Genomic DNA, 21,722 nt, shown 5'->3' on the forward strand with positions numbered 1-21,722 from the left:
ATCTATAGAGAAAGGAACACATCTCAGGGAAGCTAAGTGCTAAGATCCTCCTCCAATCTATTCGTTCGTCCAGCCATTTTTAGCAACAACCAATGAGACCTTTTTGTGCACAATTTGGGCATCAAAAACGACATTCTCATAAATTCACATTTATCATTTAATTGAATAACTTTGGTAAATATCGTCTCATAAATGATCTAAATGATCTAACAATCAGTAAAGTCATATATGAATAGGTCAAATATGGATGAAGTGTGGTTTTTTTTTCCTGATTTGGATCCAGTTGGAACCACTAAGAACGGGTTCGATGATTGAGCCATTAAATGCTGTTCTTTTTAGTTTTTAAGTATTTCCCTTTGTTTTCATTATAGAAATTCCATTTGAAAATTTTGCATTTCTTTAAGGCTTTTTCTGTGTATATATAAAGGTGCTAATCGCAGTTCTGCATCAGTTTAGACTTAAGCGGGGACCATGCTGCTGCTAGGGAACGCGTTTGTTTGGCTTGTGTTTGCCGGATCAGATTGGTTCGCATTGGTGTCAAATGGACACGAGGTTCAAGTTCGAATACCCGTATGGAATGTAGGAAATGTTATCTCGCGTTTTTCAGACTATGTTAATGGAAACGACAATAATCAAAAGAAGAAGGAAAATTACAAGCCGACGCCTCAGCATCCGCCTCCGCCCCAGCATCCGGCTCCGCCTCCGCTTTATCCTTATCCACCATATCCGTGGTCAACACTACCAACAACAATTCCAACAATTCCAACAGTAAATCCAACTGAACCTGATGTGATAACAACATTAAGCCCAGAAGAACCTTCTCTGTGCGATTTATATCCCCACCTTCCGCTTTGTCAAGAAGTGAAATCTGTGGATCTGGGCGACGATACTAATAGGATTCCAACGGTTCTAAATGAGAACACTGAATTCGGGTCTGAGCAGCAGCAGCTAACGATCACCTCAGAGGCCCATTCCGTGTCGTCGCTTTGCTTTCACTATCCCCGGCTCTGTATGAAGCCAGAGGAGGCGCAGTTCGTTCGTCTCACAAATAGAAATGGCAAACCCGTGCTGCTCATCTACCCAGCTGAGTCAGAGTATCCGCTTGCCTTGGCTAAAAGTAAAACCATCGGAGCTATGTCGGGGCCCACTCGAAGACCTTCGTGGCAAAGGTTTCCCTAGGAACTGCTGAGTATACAAAATACCGTTCCGCAAATATGACCGAATTGCCGAATAAATATTTTGCGCTTGGACTCCGAAAATATTTTGATTTTATGATGTTGTTTGGGTCCAATATACCCCACAAATTGCGGGACATCGGAATGTCATTCGGAATTCTTTTGGCGTGTCGGAGATGCCAGCACAAATTGTGATCTATTCATCCAAACTGGTTTCAGTTGCCCCACTCCATCGCCACGACTCTCGCACCTGGTCCCAGTCGCAGTCGAGCTCCATGAGCTTCTGGTAGGTAAAGCTAAAAACTGAAATGTGCTTCGTCAAAAACGCTTCCTTGTGGCCGTTGCTGCCATTATTTTGCCTTGTGGTACGGTCCAGCTCTGCCACGCCTGCACTTCAGGAAGAGGCACTGCAGCAGATACCGACGCTGAATCTGACACAAGTGCAGCTTATAGCCGGCAATGCCAGCCTTAGGTGCAGCCTGATTCCGGAACTGTGCGACTGGCAACTACATTTGTACTCGGGCCATCATTTTAGTGTTCCGTTATCCTTCGCGGAGTCTACCGTCAGCACCACCACCCTATCGCCCATGGAGGTTGTTGCTGCTTCTACACCCACAGAACAGGTATTTTCCTTGGCGCCACTGCGGCTGGTGGCCCAAATTGAACCAAAGCCGCGGCGGGAGAAGCGCGGGAAAAGGAAGCTCAGGCGACGATCAACTTTCGGCATCTTAAGTAAAAAGCAATTTGTTTGGCTTTTCTTTCAATAAATAAGTTCATAAATGCAGAATAAATTTAGAACTGGCAATAAATAGCCAAACAAAAATGAAATATATTTTAATCATTTCAAATAATCATCTCTCATTAAGGCCAATTAATCTGGGCCCAGAGAATTACTGAGAGCTGTTTGTCAATGATATCCATTCCGCCGCAGCCATAAATAAAATTCCCAGCTCATTAATGACGGTTGAATTTACGCTTTACCTGACGGCAGCCCAGCACAGCGTGACCCGTTTAGTCCGATCTGGAAGCCGTTCGACGACTTTCAACATTAACCTGCGCGGGGTCAGCGTCTACGTCTGGGTCGTCTGATGCCCATTAAGCTGTCTGTTAGAATTTTATTCGGCGTAAAGTAAGCCGTAACCGTGACGGCATAATCTATTAACTTATTCAAATATTAATAGATGGCTTTTTAAACAGCGAGCTGCTAATTAAGTCGTCATCTTTGTTGTCACATCTAATCCCCAATTCAATTTATATGATGGTGCGAAGAGTTCTATCATTATGATTATTATGATTAATAATAACGCTAAGAAGGATACTATGTACATACAGATAGATGTAAATATGTTTGTATCGGGTTTCTATTATTAGGTTTTTAGGCTTTCATTTGTAGTTTCAACCATAGAACCACGCAAATAACAAGAACCTTGTGTTGTTTGGAAGAGCGATGCTCAGCTGCTTCTCAGATTTGCTTCGACAAAAATCGACTACCTCTCTCTCGGCTTCAATTCTGTCTTACTCGGATCTTCTAAGAGCAGCACCGACTTCCAAGCTTTATGATTTTGTTGATGCTAGAATAATGCTTTTACACTATTATTCATAGCCTCAGCAACACCAAGGACCACGTGCGAGGACAGCTCTTATCATCTCACTTGATCCTCTCTGCTCGTGTCTCTTAGTATGCACGAATACACAAGAGTTTTCGTGACTATTGGAAAATACAGTGTTCAATAAAAGTTTCATCAATCTTCATATTTGGTTTTATTGCGAATTGTTGCCCCCATAAAACCCTAATCAAATCCCATTTCAGACATACTCGTAAGTTGATCAGTGAACAAATTTAAACCAAAGTGTCTGCGGGCCCCGGCGGAAATTCGATTCGACCTCCTGCAGGACCCTCTATAAACACTAGCTCCCCTGATACCCACCCCGTAGGTATTAAGCAGCGCCCGTGGCTCGTTCATCGTCATCGTTGTCGTTGTCGGTGATTGTATCATAAATCGTATTCAAAAATGTTCTAATTTCCGCATATGGGAGTATCTGCCACCAATTTGTCGTAGTTTCAATTTCCTCCTGCATGCCAGTGGTCGAGGGACGCCGCTGGGAACCCGGACGTAGCTTACCCTTGCCTTTGCCTTTGCCCTTGGTTCTTACAGGACGATTGCTGATTTCCAGTGATTGTGTTTCCAATTCCTTCACTGGCTTCTGCTTGTCAATCGATGAGCTTGTACTTAGATGTGTCGGAGCTGGAGCAGTGTGAAAAGTTGAAGCTGGAACAAGAGTGACTGCTGGGCTTGCCGTCATCTTTGTATCAATTTCATTAGGTGTTTTTGTTTTTGTTCTTGTTACTGTTCCTTTTTTTGTTTGCTTTCGCTTGGGCTTCAGTTGAGTGCGCTTAGCAGCGGTCTCGTTCCTCCCGGAATGATGGACCAGCTCGGAGACCAGATGACCCATTGTGTCCTTGTCATCGGCATTCTCCGCTGTCAGCTGGCTGACAATCTCCTGCGTTCCTGTCGATACCATATCGATAATTGTCTGGCTCGCCGGCTCGGCTAGTGTTTTCTTCACACTGGCCAGGGATTCCCTTGCAGGAGCTGTCAAATCTACCGAGGCTTCCGTTGTCGTCGAGCTGGAGGCAGTTTGTTCTTCATTGGTTCTGTTGGACTCTACTGGCCCATTGTGTTGATTCACCTGTTCCCCTTCCTCCTCTTCCTCTATGGGCAGCTGTGGCAGTGCCAGTTCCACTTTCAATGGGTGTACCTCCTGCTCCAGGCCCATAACTTGTTCTCGGACTGGTTTACGTTCATGGCTGGACGACAGGGTATTCAATTGCACAATTTTCTTGGCCCCTATATTCTGCACATGGAACTCGCTCGAATATAAATTTTCATGTGCGTGCGCTTTGCTGAGACTTGAATTCATTTGCAGCGGCGTTAATTGCATGTTTACGATCTGGGATTCTATTGTTTTGTTCGCTTGTTTGTGCTGCTCCTCCATTCCATTCGACCTGGACTGCGAATAAACTTCTGCAGCATCATCGAGATTTCTATAGTGGGACTTCTGGACGGCGGATCGACGACTGTGCTGGGACAGTTGCTCCAGCAGTTGACCCATGGGCGGAGCCGGACCCGATCGAGACTGATGGCCTGCCAGGTTCATCCTGGGCTTGTTGTACGCATAGAGATCCACATTAAAAACCCCATGGGCTGGGGCCCGTCGCCAGTGTTTGGCAGGAGTTCCTGGAAAGTAATGGGATTGAAAGTCTTTCCCTGCTACTCAATGGGAACGCAAGGGGAAGGAAGGCTTACCTCTGACCCTGAGGGCCAGTAACTGGATTAGCAGCAGCAGCAGTGACAGTCTCATGCTTGCAAATACATATTTTAGGCGTTGGCTCTATCCACGACTAAACCGATTTCAGACCTCTCAACCAATTTTATGGCCATTCCATTTGGGTCACTCCCCACCTAATTTGCATTGACGATTCATGATCAACAATGTTCTAGGAATGTGAAAACACAGTGCGCCCAGGTCCGGTGAACATGGTCTGGCAGTATTGGAGATAGTCGATACTACGGACAGCCCCCTGTCTCTGAGAACTGGTTTCCCCAATTCGATTCGATTCCGAGCAACGGCACTTTTGGAAGCTGCCAACACAATGCCGTGCCATAAAATATGATGTGTTGCCACCTATGAAGCAGAGCCTTGGCCAATCAGTCCGTTTTTGTTGTGATGTTGTGCCAAAAGCAGCGAAAGTTGAAAGTTTTGCTTAGCATCACAATGGTCGGCTAATGGAAAGTAATTACCATCAAATTCCTACGAGCTGAAAACAAAAACGAGCTTCGTTTTCGAAAATTGTGCGTCAAACAGTTCTGATTTGGATGCGGTGTGTTTTAAAACTACGTATTTGACCTATTGAGCTCCTGTACCCCAGCATATAAAATTCATCTTTGTCTATACCTATTGACTATCATTGTTATTGTACAGTATTGGGTCCAAGTGAGACGGATACATTCCGCCGGAGAAGAGTGACAATTTAATTCAAATAACCATTTGGGGAAATTGTTTATCTTTGAGAGCATGTCAGAGACAGTTGAGTAAGAGTCGAAAGTCAGCAAACAGGCAACAAGCAAACAATCCTGGCCAAGAGAGAACAGAACGACTGACAGCTTGCACTCGGAGCACTTAAGATAACTTCGTGGGAAGCCAGGCGCATGTGATGGAGCAGGGGCCCCGGGCCAGGGCCAGAGTGAGAGTGAGAGCTGACGATGTCGTCCAGTGACAGATTTATGAAAACTGTTGGCATTTAGTTCTTCGAACCGTAAACACGGAGCGAAGACAAGCCACAAGGCAACAGGGCATCGAAATTTTCATTCGAGCAATGCAGGCGGCGTCACTAACGGAACAGAATCTCCAAAGAGGGCTCGCAGAAAGGACATCAAGCCGTAGACAATGGCAACACCAGTGGAAGTGGCAGCGGCATGCAAGCCAATTCAAAAGACAGAAAACAGAACAAGGAGACGATGGGCTTGTGCATCCATGGAAACATGGATGAAGGCATGAAGGCAACTCTTATTTGTTACTTTTTATAAAAGTAATTTGTATGGAACCGAAACGAATGGAATTCAATATGTATATGGATTACAAAAATAAGGGATTCAACCCATTATTTGATTGACCTGAGGCTATAATGTATAAGCGATTTTTGGGATTAAAAAGCATAGGATTATTGAATACTCTGCAAGACTAACGTTGACGTGTCCGTCGTCTGGTGGCTGATGAGTACATAAGCTGATTGCGGTGCTGAAGGGGAGCTGCCTGAGTCGAAGGTGCAAATAAAAAATGGTATGGCCGAGCAGGCAGAGATGCCAATGAAATAAAACCGAGGGAGAGGAAGAATGAGAGATGGATGGGCGAAGAGTGAAAGAGAGCAGTCCAGCAAACTGTCGACAACGTCTTAATTAAGCAGCAGAAACAGCAACAACAATTAACCATAGCTGATTGCTATTGTTGCATGCCTCCGAATGCAAGCAGCTTTGAAGAGAGAGAGCAAGACAATCGGACTGCCAGGAACATCCACTGAAGAGAGAGAGAGAGGAAGAAAGAAGTGTTGAAAAGTTAAGTTCCGGTTGAGCTGCTTCCACTTGTGGTTGGCAGGGAGCAGGGGAATTTCCCATGATTAATTCAATTGCAACGGCAGCTCATGGCTCAGGAAAATTGCAGAATACTTTAAAAACTTTTCCAATGATTGCTCCTGGATGCTTGTTTGTTTGACTGTTGTTCAGCCAGTCGTCGTTGTTGCTGTTTTTGCTGCTCGTCTTGTGCAAATACACACAATTTGCTTTGTCATTAGACGAACACTTTAAGCACTCGATTGCACTCTCTATCACCCCCTCTCGCACTCCCTTTCTCTCTCTTTGTTTTCTCTGTCAACTGCTTTGGCTGCTCATTTTCAGCTACGATTTCATTGTCCTGCTTCTATTTGACCATTTCATTTGTTGCACCAGCCAGAACCCAATATGGCTACAAAGAGATGGCCGAAAAAAAATGCAGAAGACAGACAGATAAAGCAAGTGAGATAGAAATACTGTGGCGGGGGCGGGTCACCATTCACAGCGTTTTGCACATTTTGGTTTAATTTGAATCTTTCTATGCAAATGCCGTGCAACGGGCCAAACACAATCCGTACAAAAAAGTCCCCCATACTATGTTTTCCGTTAAATTCCGTTCCAATTTGCGCAAAATTGTTATTCCTATTTTCTTTTTTCTTTGTGTACTTTTGCACATTTACCAGCTCTCGCGGTTCAGTGCGCTGTTGTTTATTTGATATTTGTACGAGTATTCCTAGTTTGGACATATGTACATATGCTGTCCTTTGGAAAACTATGGAAAATGATAACATTAATGCTTTTCTGTATTTTGTGCATACAATTTATGCAGTAATATATCTCGGAGCAAAATATTATTCTCAGTGTATTTGGCTGTGCATGAAATTACTATAAGAATATTCTCAGTGTATGATTATACTCTTATGTATAGAAACAGAATGTGCCTTGTCTTGGTTACTTTACTGCTCATTTATTCTTTCAATTTGCCTTTTCAATTGCCTCAGAGAGAATCGTAGAATCTTAGAACGTGGTCCTTGCTGTAGCTGAGTGCCATTGAGTGGAAAATGCCTGTCCAGTATTTGCGTTTTAGAAAACATTCAAACATTAACAAACTCAATAAGCTTGGAAGTCTGGGCTCCTCTCAGGAGACCCGACTGTGAGAGAGAGTCACCACAAGTTAACCGTAGCCAAACCGTAGTGTGGCCAAACCTCTCCCGAGCAACACCTGGAAATACCTGATTTTGATGACTCTGTGTGACGGAGGATTCTACAAAGTTGAAAAAACAGTTTGAAATTATAGAAAACTTCAAATTTGACTTGATACAGTTCTCTTTTCAATTTTCTATTCAAGATTTAGGGGTATACTGCACATTTGAAATATGAGGATGGCATCTAGTTACTCAACCTGGTCTTCAACCTAATTTTTGTCATGCAATGTACAAAATCTCTGCCGCACAGTTTTGAAGAAGCCCGTTGATATTTATTAATGGTATAATCTTTTTTAGCTTGGCTACAATTTTTAATTCAGGACACTCGCAGTTCTTTTTTATAGAAAGATAATATCTTTCACTCATGTGTGTCTGCTAATGTGCCACTCGTTTTGCTCTGATTATTTTCCTTTACCGTTTCCGCAGTCTAATGCGAACAAAAAGCTATAGTACGAGAGAATTAAATGAAATGAAATGAAATCGAATCGAATCAGTCTGGCTAATTGTTATGCAAGGGGCCAAAATGAGGCCATAAAAATCGGGAATGCTAATAAACTTTCCCTCTCCTTTGGTTGTTCGCAGGGGATGGCAGAATGGTTGATTTGCTCGCCTCGCCTTTGCATGCCGTAGTCAAACGACACTTTGATTTAGTGCAACAACAAAAATAACAATGTCGAGTACACAAAGCTGTGGCAAAAATGGCCAAAATGGCAGTGACACAACAGCGAGTGCCAGGCATAATAAAATAAAACAAAAGCTAATGGCCAAACAGAGCGAAACCGATATGCAGGCGGCAATTTTATGGCTGGCATAAAAGTCCCATTCCCACAGCCACAGCCACATCCTCCTCCTATCAATATCTCACTCTGTATCTTTTGCCCCCATCTATATCTGTGGCGAATGCGGATGCCATCTGAATGTCAATGTGCAGCCTGCCTCAAGGCGGCATATAGTGCGTGTGCGAGGAAGAATTTATCTCCCTGCCACAGCTCTTTATACATAGTTGCGACAGCGGGACTTGTTGCTACAACAGATCCGCAACTTGTGCCACCTAATGCCGCATCAATATGCAAAGCCGAACAAGTTTCGGGCACAAGTAGCGTAGCACAGTCAAAGCGCCCTGCTAAGCCGCTTAAAACACAAAGAACACGAAAAACACGAAAAAAAACTTTAAGTTCATTTAACTTTTGCAATCAGTAGGAAGGCAGAGCCAGCCATCCACAGGCAGAAGACGAGACAAGGCCATGGGGATGTCAGGGCAATTTATGATTTATTAACAAGAGGCGAAACTCAATTTTTGCCCCGAGACCAGATTTATCCCTATCTGTTAAGTCAGCTAAAAGGATTTCTTAAACTTGAATGCTTCTAATTATTGAGAATTATCTCGAAAGGTGCGCATTTCGATTGGCGATTTGACTACGAAAGTGAAAGCTTTCTCCGAGTTCCCCCAGAAACTATTTCATTATGATTTATAACTCTGAGGAAGATGTGGAGGCGTCTCTTCCCCATACTGACACTCCCACAGCCCATCCCTTACCAGACAGGACTGGCCATCAAAAATTATCTGAGCAAGTGAGCGTGTAATGGGCCCAGGACCATTTTTTTTTTTCCTTTTTCTCATGCTATTTCTCTCGGCTGCCTGCAGTTGTTGTCTCGCCTTCGTGTCCTGTCCTGTACTGTCCTTTCCTGTATTGAAGCTGACCAGATGATTTATGATTGGTTGGCTTGACTGGGCAGGAACAGGAACAGGAGCAAGGAGTTCAATTTCAATAAATGCCCTGTTTCTGGGAATTAAATTTTAACAGTCTCGTCTCGGAGCTAAATAACGCCGGACAGAGGGAGTTATTTATGAAGTGACGCTCTAAATTTATTTAAAACACTAGCAATAAATTCCAACAGATTTCCCTATGATATATTTCTGCAACTTAATGCTAATGCGAATTTATTGGCCAATGCGGGAGCAATGCTGCCTTAAAGGAAAGTCCAGATTTCACAAAGAAAAGCAGGAAGAGAAAGAGAGAGTGCGCTGGAGAGAGCGGGCAAATTTGTCCCCAATCAATCATAATTTGTATCTGTCAGCACAAGCAGCGACCGCGGCCATTGAGTGATGAAGTTGTCGCCATGGCTCACACACACTCGCGCGCAACACACAGATACTCGCAGTGGGAGAAAAGCCAACTAAAGTCAACCACAAATCCCTGCACAGTGAGGCAAGTGTCAAAATATCAGACAATAGTTAATTATATTAGTAATCCACTATTTTTTCATGACTGTGAACTACTGTGTCTTGGATGCTGGCCATTGTCATGACCGGCTTGCATTCGGAATAATACTGGGGCCACACTTATACGCATATGCATCCATTCACCTGTATGCATATATGTATGGATATGCGTCCTTGTATGTGTATGTATGAGTAGATGTGTAAGTGCACCTTTGATATATCGCGAATTTGGATTTTCTTTGACAAAAGCCCGAAAATTCAAACAAAAGAAAGGAAAAGAATATAAAACAGAGAAAAGTTTGATGCGCTCCGAATTTGACAAATGTCTGACAAATCCTGTCAGCATCTAGCAGGCCTAATGAAAGCCAATTGCTGCTTAGCCATCTTCCAAGATATCAGCACAAACAAAACAAAGCGGAATCTGGGTCCCAGGTCCCAGGTCCCAGCTCCCAGCTCCCTGAATTCCGGCCAACTGTCACTGAGACTGGGGCGGAGTTGCGCGACGGAAAATCTACGGCACGTGATTCCGCTCATCTGCGGTGCCGCCCCGATTCTGTTTCAATTTGGACTTTGCTTTATGCCTTTCTCCCATAATTCTCTCCCAATGTACACATATTTATTATTATTTTTTCACACACGTGTGCGCAAAAAGTTCCCGTTAATAACGATTAAATGCGCCTGGCTACTGAGGCGCCTTTTTTGTATTCCCAGTAGGTAGACGGACAACACATTAGATTGACTTCAGATGGTCCTTCGTGGTGCCACGAGTGTTTGTACTGGCCAGCAAAAGCCCGAATGTCATTCGAAGTGAAAGTTTGTCCAGCCTCAAAAAGTGTGCTACAAAAATCTGTTCGCTCCTGCCTGGGCCTCTGCTACCTGGCGCAGAGTGTGGCTTTTGGTTTAGGACCAGCTCTCCGAAAACTGGGGCAAACTTTCACTCTTGCCATAGGCTGACATTTAAAATGCCTCTCAGCTGTGATTTGCGTCAAACTGTCGATACTGGCCAGCTCGCCGTCAAGTAAATCAAAGTCATCTTCCTTCTCCGGCACACTTGGTACTCCCCTCTTTGGCGCTGCTATTGCTCCCTGCCTGACATCCGTCATTTTTCATTTTTGCCAGGAGCCAGTAGCCAGAAGAGAGCCGTAGATGGGCGAGGAAGCGGATACCCAAAGCGAACGTGATTATTGATTGGTTCTCACCTAAATTCATGCTCTCGCCTCGCATCCAGTCGCACCATTTATCTAACTCCGAGTATAGCCAAAAGTCAAAAGCTTGTTAGTGTGTGGCCAAAGCAGAGGAGGAAAAAAGGGACGCTGGATGTGAGGTTGTGTGGTTGGCCAGAGCGGTAGATAGATACTCGTAGATACCCAGCGGTGCAGAGATCGATGGGGGAAAAAGTAGCCATGCAGTGCAAAAGTTTGACGTTTATGTGACATTTGAAATCAATTTGCACAACAATTGAATTTTCCCATTGTCGATATCTATGTTTAATAGTTATTGCTTGCTCGATGTTGTGTCGTTATGGTTGAAGTTGTTGCTATTTTATACATTTGCTGTCGCTGCTGATAGGCAATTGTTCCGCTTACATGTCAATTAGCAGTTTAGTGCGTGCAACATTGTCATCGTGGGTATTTTTGTGCATCTATTTATCTGAATGTTACTTATTTAATTGACTGCCGCAAAGTGGGGATAACAACCACAGAGAGGGCCCCAAATCAACAGACAAACAAACACACACGAATATTCGCCAACTTTATGCATTTCTAAACATCAAAATTGATAACCCAAAAAATATGATTTAATCCCTTGCATAAAATGATTTCCACTCGATATTCATCCTAAGCATTTAATAAATATCTAAATGCGAAAGGAATTTTCAAATTGGACGTAGACATGGCTTTTAAACTCGTTGATTGAATGATTGTGGCAGGATGGCAGGAAGGAAGGCAGAATTAGGATTCTATTCACTCACTTTATGGATTCCTAGCCATTTTGAAGAATACTCGTAGTTCCAGTTAGCTTCTGTTAGTCACATTACGATTGCCAACTGCAGTATTTGGCCCAGGCCTGGTCCTGGGGCTGGCTGTGGTTGTGGCTTTGGCCAGGGCAAACATCAACAAGGCACATACGGTAATTTGCCAAGTGAGTAGATGGGAAGAACTCTGCTACTGCGGTTGCAGCTGTTATCCCTGCAACTGGCCAGATTTATGCCGTCTAGCCGCATTCTGACGTAGAAAGTCTGTCTGGGAAGCAGGGGAATGGTAAATGGGAAATGGACATCGGACAGGACAGTGTCGAACAGTTGTTAATTACGCATTTTCCAGCTTAGACCAATGCTTCAGCTCCAGGTCCAGATTTTGGAGCAGGTAATTCCCTGATAAGTAAATGCCTTGAGGCTGTAAGGGTTCAAGCCGCATGTCTCCTGTATTAGCAGGCGTTCGCTTTGGCTTTTAATGAAAGCTGCCCCAAGTCCTTATTTCCTGGAATCAAGTAGCTCTGGCTCTGGCTGGGGCAAGGGAAGTTTTGCTTCTGCGGCTTAGGCATGAAGAACCCCAAATGAAATGCCGGAAGTAATATTTTTCATATCAGCATATGTTGTGGTCCAACAGGAGCAGATAAACACCACCATATGCGCATATATGTGGGTGAATAGAGCCATTCTTTGTGGTACTCTTCGCTGGCACAAGCCAAGTGGCTGCTAACTTGGCTCTGTGTTTGCTATTGCTGTTGCTGTTGGTGCTGATGCTGATGCCGGAAGTGTCTGGGCCGGCCCCCGTTTGCTTACTGGTCCCGCGTTCTCCGCCCTCTTGGCCAAAACACGGCCCGGAATGTGCATATGGAGATGCAGGGCCACAAAGATATGGCTTATAATATATATGTGTTTAATATTTAGTGGCAGCTGCTGCGAAGTTTGGGGCGTACACTGCGTATGAGTGTTGCTCAATTGCCTGTGGTTCAGGAAGGATGAAATTACACTCGGAACAATGCCTCTATGTTTGGGCATAGCACGGTAAGCTATGTATTCTTTTAGCCTCACGAAATTTGATGGGGAAGTGGAAAAATAGTGATGCCATTTTAATTATTCCTCCATTTCTTGAGTATTTTCTTTCAGTGTAAGGCGCAGGACAACCGCTTTTGCTATTATTTATGCGCAACGGAAAAAGGAAGTTGCCTTCGTATGCATTAGATTTAAGAAGTTTCCCGCTGGCGAAGTTTTCCATGCATGCCACACATACCGCATGTTGCACATGCACTTAAAAGGCCCACTATTAACAGCGACCGCTGCTCCTGGCCACGTTTAGAGAACTATTTATTAGCAACACAATTAATTAAATCAATCCTCCCCTTGGTGGCAGTATGGCTCTGCCTGAAAGGACTATTGATTTCTGCCCACTTAGCAGAGGGATAATGGATGAGGATAGGTGGATGTAATGGCCTAAGCCACAACAAGCTCCACCTGTAACTGGCCAAAAAAATAAATAAAAATAAACACAAAATGCGCACGAAAACTCTGTAGATTTTGTGGCATTTTCATAATTTATTATGCTGCCAGCTTGTCGGGCACATATCACCATAAATAATATCTATCCCGCACAGGCACATGCTCGTACATACTCGTAGATATGGATACACATATGTATGTATATACTGTATAGTGGAACCCTTTTTTATGTGGTTTGGTTGTTGGATGCTTAATCTACATAATTTTTGGCCCCTTTCACAAGCGGTTTGATTTACGCACTGTGTACAGTCATTAAAAAGAGACGGCCGGCAAATAAAAAACAATTTTTAAGTTGCCCTTTCCTCCAGGCTTTGACCCCTGAACTTGTTTATTTATTTGAGGTGTATAGAAGGGGACTGAGGCTGGGGGCAGCGTAAAGGTCGGCTGGGATGAATAATATACGAGCCCCACCCTATATACACACAAGCGTATGTGTGTATGTGTATGCAGCGGCAAGCGATTAGAGTTTTGGCCGTAGTTTACTGCCCCTCCTCTTATCCACAGTTGATGATGGGAGTTTTTTTTCTGGTTTCGTTTCAGGCTGTGTTTTTGGGGGAAACATTTACATAAGTGCCATGCACAGGGCAGGACAGCCTAGACATCATCCTGAACCCGGCGATTATCCCTTTTTAATAGACTCATAAAACGGTTATTAACTTTGTTGCACACACACACACACACACACACACATTCCGAGAGCCACAAAAACGACCACGGTTACACAGAGTACAATGTTTTATTTCATTAAAGTCCTTTCTGGACACTGTCTCCCTCAATTTATTATATGTTTTTGCTTTGCATAGCTCCCTGGCGGATTTTGGAAGTTGGCATTAATAATCGAGAATAAAGTAGGATCGGCCAAATTGGCAGAAGAGGGGAACACGATGGGCAGATGGAAGGCTGCAGCGGAGAGGTGCACTCCAGTGCAGAGCTATGCCTCCGTTGTGGGTTTTAGTTAGAGAAAACATGTTGCATAGCGATCTTCTCTAAAGAAAGGTTCGATAAATTCTCCCCCACCGTCTGTTTGGCCAGAAATATTTTGCTAGTTATTTCTGATTTTACAAACTAGCCAAATGCAATTTCACTATTATGCCATTTCTCTGACCCTCGGTTATCTTTCCCTTTTTCCCCTATCCCTCCCCCCTATCTGTTTTTCACTCTCTTCCCGTTTCTCCTCCTACCACTCCCTGTCTGTGAGTTGAAAATCCACACAATAGTAGCAAAACAAGATAAATGAAATTCTGATGCAAATTTGATTCGTTTGTAAATGTTCGACGTTGCACTGCTGCTCCACAGGAGAGGTGGCAGGGATGGGGATGTGGCAGATCCAAACTTCTCTCTCTGTCTCTCTCTCCCTCTCCCCTTCTATCTCTATCTCCCTCTATCTGTTTCTTGCAACTGCTGCTCCTGCTGATGCTGTTGCTGAAGCAGTGAATTGGAGAGAGCACGGGGGGATAGCAGCAACATGTTGCCGCGTTTCTTGCATCCCACAAGTTAACCCACCCGCCCTCAGTTGACATTTTTATGCGCGCATGATTAATTATGCAATTTTGCAGTCGCTGGTTCTGCTTGTCCCCCTGCTAGCTTTGGGGTTTATGCCTGGAGCTATTTTGTGCTCCACTGGGGCCTTTCCAGCGCATCCATCAGCATCATCAGACATCGCCATCGCCCTGGGCTAGAGGAAACTATCCCACTGAGATGAGATCGATGGTATTGATACAACAGTCATGCATGCAATTAGCGGCAGTCGAAGGAACAGTCGGGAAACATTTTAAGGCGGAGTTAGGAACGGAATCAGGGCGAGTCATGCAAAGCCCCAGGCCTGCGTAATAAGTGGGGAAACGTGAGTGGAGCCCAAGACTCGGGACTAGAAATTTGCACGCAACCAAGGGAGCAAAAAGAATATGGTACCGCCAAATGGAGTTTCCTGTTTGCATGCCATTTCCACATCCCCCCCCTTCCAGCACTCTGCCATCTCCTGCGGACCCAGTCGCAGTCAGAATCGCAGTGATAGTCGCAGACTGTCGGAATCAGTAGGCAAATAGAGCCAGAAATATCGGGGCGCTAATGCTGAACGGCCAATTTGAGGCACGTTTCAGTTATTAACGGGTCTGTGAGTCGGACTGGAGCTGGCACTGGCTCTGGCCTGGGCCTGGGACTGCCACTGCGACTGGAGGTGAAACGGGCTGCTTGTAAAGTGCATGCCACGACCCATTTGGACACTGGCCATGCCGTGCTAACGTGACCAATATGCTTGTCATTGCCATAATAATCAGCTTTTGTCAGCACAGTGGTGGTGCTTCTGTATCAGTCTCCCCCTTTTGGTTATTTGCCTCGTAGCACATGAAGGGGAATGGGGAATGGGTCATGAGGCATGGACTATCATTGTGTGGACATGTTGCTTGTCACGGCTTTGTCCTCGCTCGCATGCAAATATTTACTGATCCAATCGCTGGAGATGACACAAAACTTAGGAACTGTTTGCCACACCACTTTGCACCGATTGAGTTCCGGGAAGGCGAGGGGTCTCGTCTCGCTTAGATAGGGTGGACTCAATTAGGATAGCAGCTATCATAATTAACATCTCCTAAAAGGTTTTCCCACGCAAATCCTATCAACTTCAGTTCATTTCATGCATCAAAAGATCTTTGTGTTGTTTCCACGCAACCGAATTTAATAGGGAATATTTGGACCATCAATATTTTGATGTAAAGTCACTTTGCAATTGGTGTCTACTTTGTCCTCCAACTATTGATAAAGGCTCTGACTAAGCACATGATCATTGAGCATAAGGTAGGTACGGTCTTCAACGAGGAAATGACAGTCGGTAGCGTAGAATTGCACAAAGTCTAGAAGTAGAAAAAAATATATAAAATCAATTCAAAATAAGGACAAGAAACATAGGTCTTGTTATACATCCTAGGATTATAGATCTTGTTTAAGGTAGCAAAAACATAGAAGGGTATTTAAGAGCTTAACCTTAGTTGCTCTGTTATTTCGATAGAAAATTGAGAAACTATTTATTAGCAGACCATTTAATATCGAGGGGGAACGGAACGTTGTGAGCTGAGGCAAAAGCACCTTCAAAAAAAAAAACGGCTATAGATGCAGATCAAGAAAACATATATTGTATGGGGCCGGAAACGATTCCTTCTGGGTGTTGTACCCATACGAATTCCCCACAAATCAAAAATACCCTATACTCTTTGAGTACCGGGTATAAAAATAGTTTTTAAGCGTTTTTTACAGAAATTTGCATCTATTTTCTATGTGGCTATGTTTTGGGTTAATTACGTTACGTATACGCCATGGCGGACGCTTGAACAATCAAAGGCTGGGAAAAGTTGAGTTTGATTTTTTACAGCTGTTGAAAAGCCATTGCCAGACAATAATTAGATTTTATAATTTACGTTATTTGATTGCCAGATGCGATTGTTTTACGGCTGAGCCAAGTTTCTGTTCGTTTTTTGTTGGCCAACAAATGGATCAGAGCGAAGGATGGCGGTTGGAGGCTGGCTTAATGAAGTTGTCTCGCTGTAATTAGAAGTAATAATAATTTCCTAGCCTGGGCGAGTCATTATGAATTTGGATTGCGGCCAAGGAAATGCCATTAATCAAATTAGCGAGCGCATAACTTTTTATGATTATTCTGCGTGATAAGCGCAACTTACAGGGACTCTGCTCTCTACCAGTATTCCGATGGAAAAACTTGCCCGAGAAAAGCCGCGAGAGAAGCGAGTATGAGCGACGACAGCGCGACAGCGACAGCGTCCTGGCCATTTGCTTCTTGCTTATTGTTTAATTCTATTTATTTTTTAATAAACAATTTTCATAATGAAATGTCTGCCTAAGGAAGCGAGCAAGCGAAAGGGAGAGGATAACCAGAGAGGAACAGAGCGACAAAGCGACAGGGCGAAAGAGGGGTAGACAAGCCAGAGCCGCAAAATTAATTACGATAAACCATCCAAAGGGAACAGTCGTGCGTCGGAGGGGACGAGTGGAGGGAGTCACCGAGTCTTGTAATGAGTCCACATCAAGTTAATAGTAATTGAAAAATTGTATAATAATGAAATGCAGCTGTTGTTTAGGTAGGAGGGAGGGCTCTCCTTTCCCCCCTCTCCTACCAGCCGACTTGGCTTTACTCACAGGGTACTGTGAGTACTCAGCCTTTGCTTAATTAAGCCAAATTATCGCTCTGTTGTTGGGCTTACAATGCATCCCTTCCTCTCTGTCTGTGCCGTGTGGCACTTGAATCTTTGCCATTTTAAAGTGCCAATTAAATTTCATGCCACCTGCCATATGGGTAGATCCACTGGATTCAGACCGGCCCCTCTTTGACTTCAGATGCTGCCGGAAATTGTCTATAGATCAGTGCTGACCAAAATAATGACTAAAATTGAGCATTTCAGATGCAACAGAAAACACCCTTCTGAATTCAGATTTTTGAATATGCAGTAAGCATAAGATGATGATGGAAAATCAGCAGAGGAAATACCAGAAACCACCAAAGCACCTCAGAATCCGACAGTGTAGTATGGGTGTCTCCGCATCATACTTACACAAAGAAGCATTCGCATGGGAATTCTCACACAGAGGCAGCCAAGTGATGAGCATCATCTAAAGTTCATTTAGCTGAATCAGCAGACTGGGTATCAGAAACCCGGTAAGAAGGATCCGTATGCAGATCATCTCTTTTAAGAAATATCCACGTGCTATTTATCAAATCTAAAGAATACAATGGTAGTGCAGTTGGAAGAAGCCTGCCTTCTCAGATAAATGGACACATGGCACAATTTAATACCAGCCAGATGCTCATGTCCGAGTAGAGCCAACTTTGGAAGCTGTTGGTTGGTCGTTAGCTAACTTGTTTATTTTGACATTTCATGTGGAATTGAACGCATTTTGACCTAATTTGGCAGGGGCGGAATCCAGCAGCAGCAGCAGCACCCCAAATAGCCAAGTCGAATTTAGCTGCAACTGCAAATGAAACTGCACTTTGCACTGATTATGGACAAACAGAATTTTGTTGGCTTCTGTTGGGGGCTTTTCATGCTGCTGGTGCTGGTGCTGCTGCTGCTACTCCTGTTGCAGTGTCTGCATTTAATGTGCCTTGTAAGTGAAATTAACAGCAAAACTGCATTCGGCCTTTACCATTGCCATTTTCCATTTGCCAATTTAGACATAAATAGCTAACAAGACAGCCCCAAAACTGTCACCAATATCTTAAAGTCATTTAAGCCGTATGTTGGCCAGGGATTAGGATAGAAGTGACATTGGCAGAAGGAAGGATATGCAAATTGGGACAGACAGACTTCTACCTCCTTGTAAGTTTCAATCAAAATGCAAATATTGATGCAGCTGACATATGACGTTGTGCGGGACAGCAGGCGGAGCGGAACGGAGCGGAGCCCCGACTCCGGCTCAAATCAGTGCCCGAGCAGTCGAAACATGCCCCAGCAGCATGCAGATTTATGATAACATCGGCAACATGGGGGTGCTAGGGGGCCAGGGCTGAGAGGGCCTAAGCCTGGGCAGGAAAAGCCATCCAGAATGCAATAACAAAGGATAAAATAATAAGATTTACTCATGACTTGCTCTTGACTCTGCCAGCAGATGGGGGTGATGCCGAAAAGTGGGTCTCTGCACTGGAGTGTGGGGTGTGTGGGCACCCAACAATGTTTTATTTAAACATAAACACAAACAAAATCCCAGCAATAACAGCAAAAGCCTGATGCTTAGGCCACCTTTTGATACCCTTTCAATGTGAATTTCTTTGATTTACTTAAAAGATTATCTTAGTAAATTTTTTAAATTTAATTTAATTTTTATATACTCGTATGTATTTGTGTATATCTGATGTGTTCCTTACAACTGAAGTTGAAATCGTGAGCTAGAAAGAAATTGTAGCAAGTATCTGGCTACAGATATCACACTACTCTCTGAAAGGGTAGTTTGCGAACATCATGAACATCAGGAACTATGACAGGCAGGATACCAACAGATTGAATAATGGCAACGGCAGTGCCCTGGATCTGGATCGGGACAGGTGCTGTAGCACGATGGGGGGAGAGGCTGAAGCGAAAGTGCTGCAGGCAGGTAGATAAATTAAAAACAAAAAAATACCAAGAAGGAGGGGAAAACTCATCGTATTAAATTAGAGAGAGAACAGCAGACGCAGCACCAGAAGCAGAAGCAGTAAACCCGACAACAATAACGGCTGTCAAGGTGACTCTTTGTTATTATTTTTCAATTTCTTGGTGTTCTTTTTCAGACTTGATATCATTTTTTAAGTACCTTATGTGGGGTCTCATCCCTGTATGTGTGTGTGTGTGTATTACTAAACAATATTTGATTAAGTTTTCCATTTTGTGTGCATAAAAACAAAACAAAAAATAATACTAAAAACAGCAATGGAATATCTCGAGTGGCAGTAAAGACAGAATACAGGGATTTTTGGCATATGAGAAGAGCCGTTACGCCCCTTTTCAATTCGAAACAATCAACAAGAACACTCTATTTAAATACTGCAATTCAAAGAATTCTAAGTTTTAATCAAAAATTGTTGCATTATTTAAATAGAAACCAAGGTACTATTAACAAAGCGGAGATTATCATATCAAAATAGAATCAAAAAAACGGCAACGAGAATCTCCGCTTAGAAATTAAGTTGATTTCTCTTTAGTTAATAGATCGGGTGTAATTATAATTAGCAAGAATTATAAGCACCTTAACCTTTTCTTGGAGTTTGACGCAATTTACCTTTGACTTGTAGATGAAGTTATAGCCAAACTCCATTTTGCACCAAGCACGGAGGCAAAGTAAAAACATTTCCCTCTGCTCTTGATTTTATTTGATAGTCTTTGAAAGGCAATTCATCAATTTGACTGGCATCTGCACATAAATCAACCCAAACAAACGCATAAAAATCAACCGAAATGGGAAAAACTCTTCAAAGCCATTTATAGTTGTATTTACAGATGTGTGCGCGATGCAACGGACGAAATAAACCGAATATATAATACATATATATATATATATATATATATATCTATACATATATATTGCAGGGGAAGGGAATGGATGGGAAGAGGAGGATGGATGGATGGCTGGATGGATGCATGTAGATTGCCACTTAACAGCAAAATAAAGTTGAGCACAAATTTTTAATTGAATGGCTGCGCATTGAAAAACTTTGAGTTGCCACTAAAATTGATTACACTCACCCGTCCGCAACCACAAGCACAGCCAGCCATACGCACACAGAGAGCGACCGATACTCGAAAAGTTTTGAGATACAGAGACTACACGCAGATTGTGATATTGAGGAAATTATCGAAGCAGAAATCGGCACTCGTGTCAAATGCATAACGTTGAGCTCAATACCAATCTGCAAACCCAAACCAACCCAAACCCAAACCCAATCCTAGGCCTGGCTTGGTACTCAACTGAACTGAACTGAGGCTGGGGCCTGTCGTTTTGCCAGAATGTTGCAATTTATTCTAATCGCTTGTCGGAGAAAAAAGGGACTGAGGCCGGTGTGGCTGGCAGGAGTGGCAGGAGGCCCAGCGATGCGTGTAACGATGCTGCATATGAAGTCAACGGTAAACCAAGCCGAGACCAGGCCAAAAAGGTTACCAATTGAGCGGCGCCAATCAATCTAGTGCCGCTGCCGTTGCTGCTACGGAAAAGTGTGTCAAAAGCTTCCCCCTCTAAGTCGGAGAAAGAGCAAGAGCGTTAAACTCCATGCTGGATGGAGGCACGGACGAACAGAGGGACAGAGGAGCAGACAGACCAACTGACGGCTTGTTGTGTCGCTTATGGCACTTAATTGACGCCAATCGCATTGACTTGCACTCTCTACCTTGTCCCCTTCCCCTGCCAATGCCTTTGCCTCTGCTGATGGCAAGAAAAATCACAGCTCGTTAGTGTTGTGAACATACATTTCAGGATACAGATGGATGGCTGGATGGATGGTTCGATGGGGGACAAGGCCCAGGTACGGCGAAACTTCCATTGATGCCAAATTGCCAGGCATCAGTTCAATTCAGCTAGCAGATTATTGAAAGCCTATGGCAGAACCTGCTTCATGGCACAATAATAGAAAAGTGTACACTTTTTAAAGGGATTTCAACAAACTCCCCTCGACATATACCATTCATCAGTTATACCAGGAGTTTTCGCAGACTAAGCCATGCAAAATGGGTCCGATGGGTCGGAAACCGCACATTCGTTTATCCACCAAACCAACAACAAGCCAAAAGGAGCTGCAGAGACAGACAACTACAAACATGACAGCCAACACAAGAACAACAACTCCGTCTCTACATACATTTCCAAAACTCTTCCATTTAAAATCACGTTCTTCTCGCTGCACTGAACGAAAATTCGGATAACAAAAAGGTCATTTCGGTGTTCGCCAAGCTGAGGATAGCCAGATATAGATTCTCTCCAATCGAAGACGGGCTTTCTTGTCCAATCACACTTAAGACATGATTTCTTCTTTGGTTA

At 43.7% G+C, this 21,722-nt stretch overlaps 2 protein-coding genes across 2 annotated transcripts; one reads left to right on the top strand and one right to left on the bottom strand.

Annotated features, from left to right (window-relative positions):
- The first annotated feature begins 1,416 nt into the window (after window positions 1-1,416).
- LOC26532794 (uncharacterized) lies at window positions 1,417-1,977 on the top strand. Its single transcript, XM_015184445.2, has one exon. The coding sequence runs from the start codon at window positions 1,484-1,486 to the stop codon at window positions 1,940-1,942; it is 459 nt and encodes a 152-aa protein (XP_015039931.2). The 5' UTR covers window positions 1,417-1,483; the 3' UTR covers window positions 1,943-1,977.
- A 1,003-nt stretch (window positions 1,978-2,980) lies between these two features.
- On the bottom strand, window positions 2,981-5,006 carry LOC4804413 (uncharacterized). Its single transcript, XM_033378372.1, has 2 exons — window positions 4,484-5,006; window positions 2,981-4,414 (listed from the first exon to the last, which is right to left on the bottom strand). Exons 1-2 carry the CDS (start codon window positions 4,536-4,538, stop codon window positions 3,114-3,116), a joined length of 1,356 nt encoding a protein of 451 aa, XP_033234263.1. The 5' UTR covers window positions 4,539-5,006; the 3' UTR covers window positions 2,981-3,113.
- Window positions 5,007-21,722: the final 16,716 nt, after the last annotated feature.

Source organism: Drosophila pseudoobscura, chromosome 3 (assembly GCF_009870125.1).
Source record: "Drosophila pseudoobscura strain MV-25-SWS-2005 chromosome 3, UCI_Dpse_MV25, whole genome shotgun sequence".
Taxonomy (NCBI): domain Eukaryota; kingdom Metazoa; phylum Arthropoda; class Insecta; order Diptera; family Drosophilidae; genus Drosophila; species Drosophila pseudoobscura.

Coding starts and splice junctions, on each gene's coding strand:
- LOC26532794 (XM_015184445.2), top strand. CDS start 1,484: ATGTGCTTCGTCAAAAACGCTTCCTTGTGGCCGTTGCTGCCATTATTT.
- LOC4804413 (XM_033378372.1), bottom strand. CDS start 4,538: ATGAGACTGTCACTGCTGCTGCTGCTAATCCAGTTACTGGCCCTCAGG. Junction 4,415..4,483: donor ACTGGCCCTCAGGGTCAGAG/GTAAGCCTTCCT, acceptor ATTACTTTCCAG/GAACTCCTGCCAAACACTGG.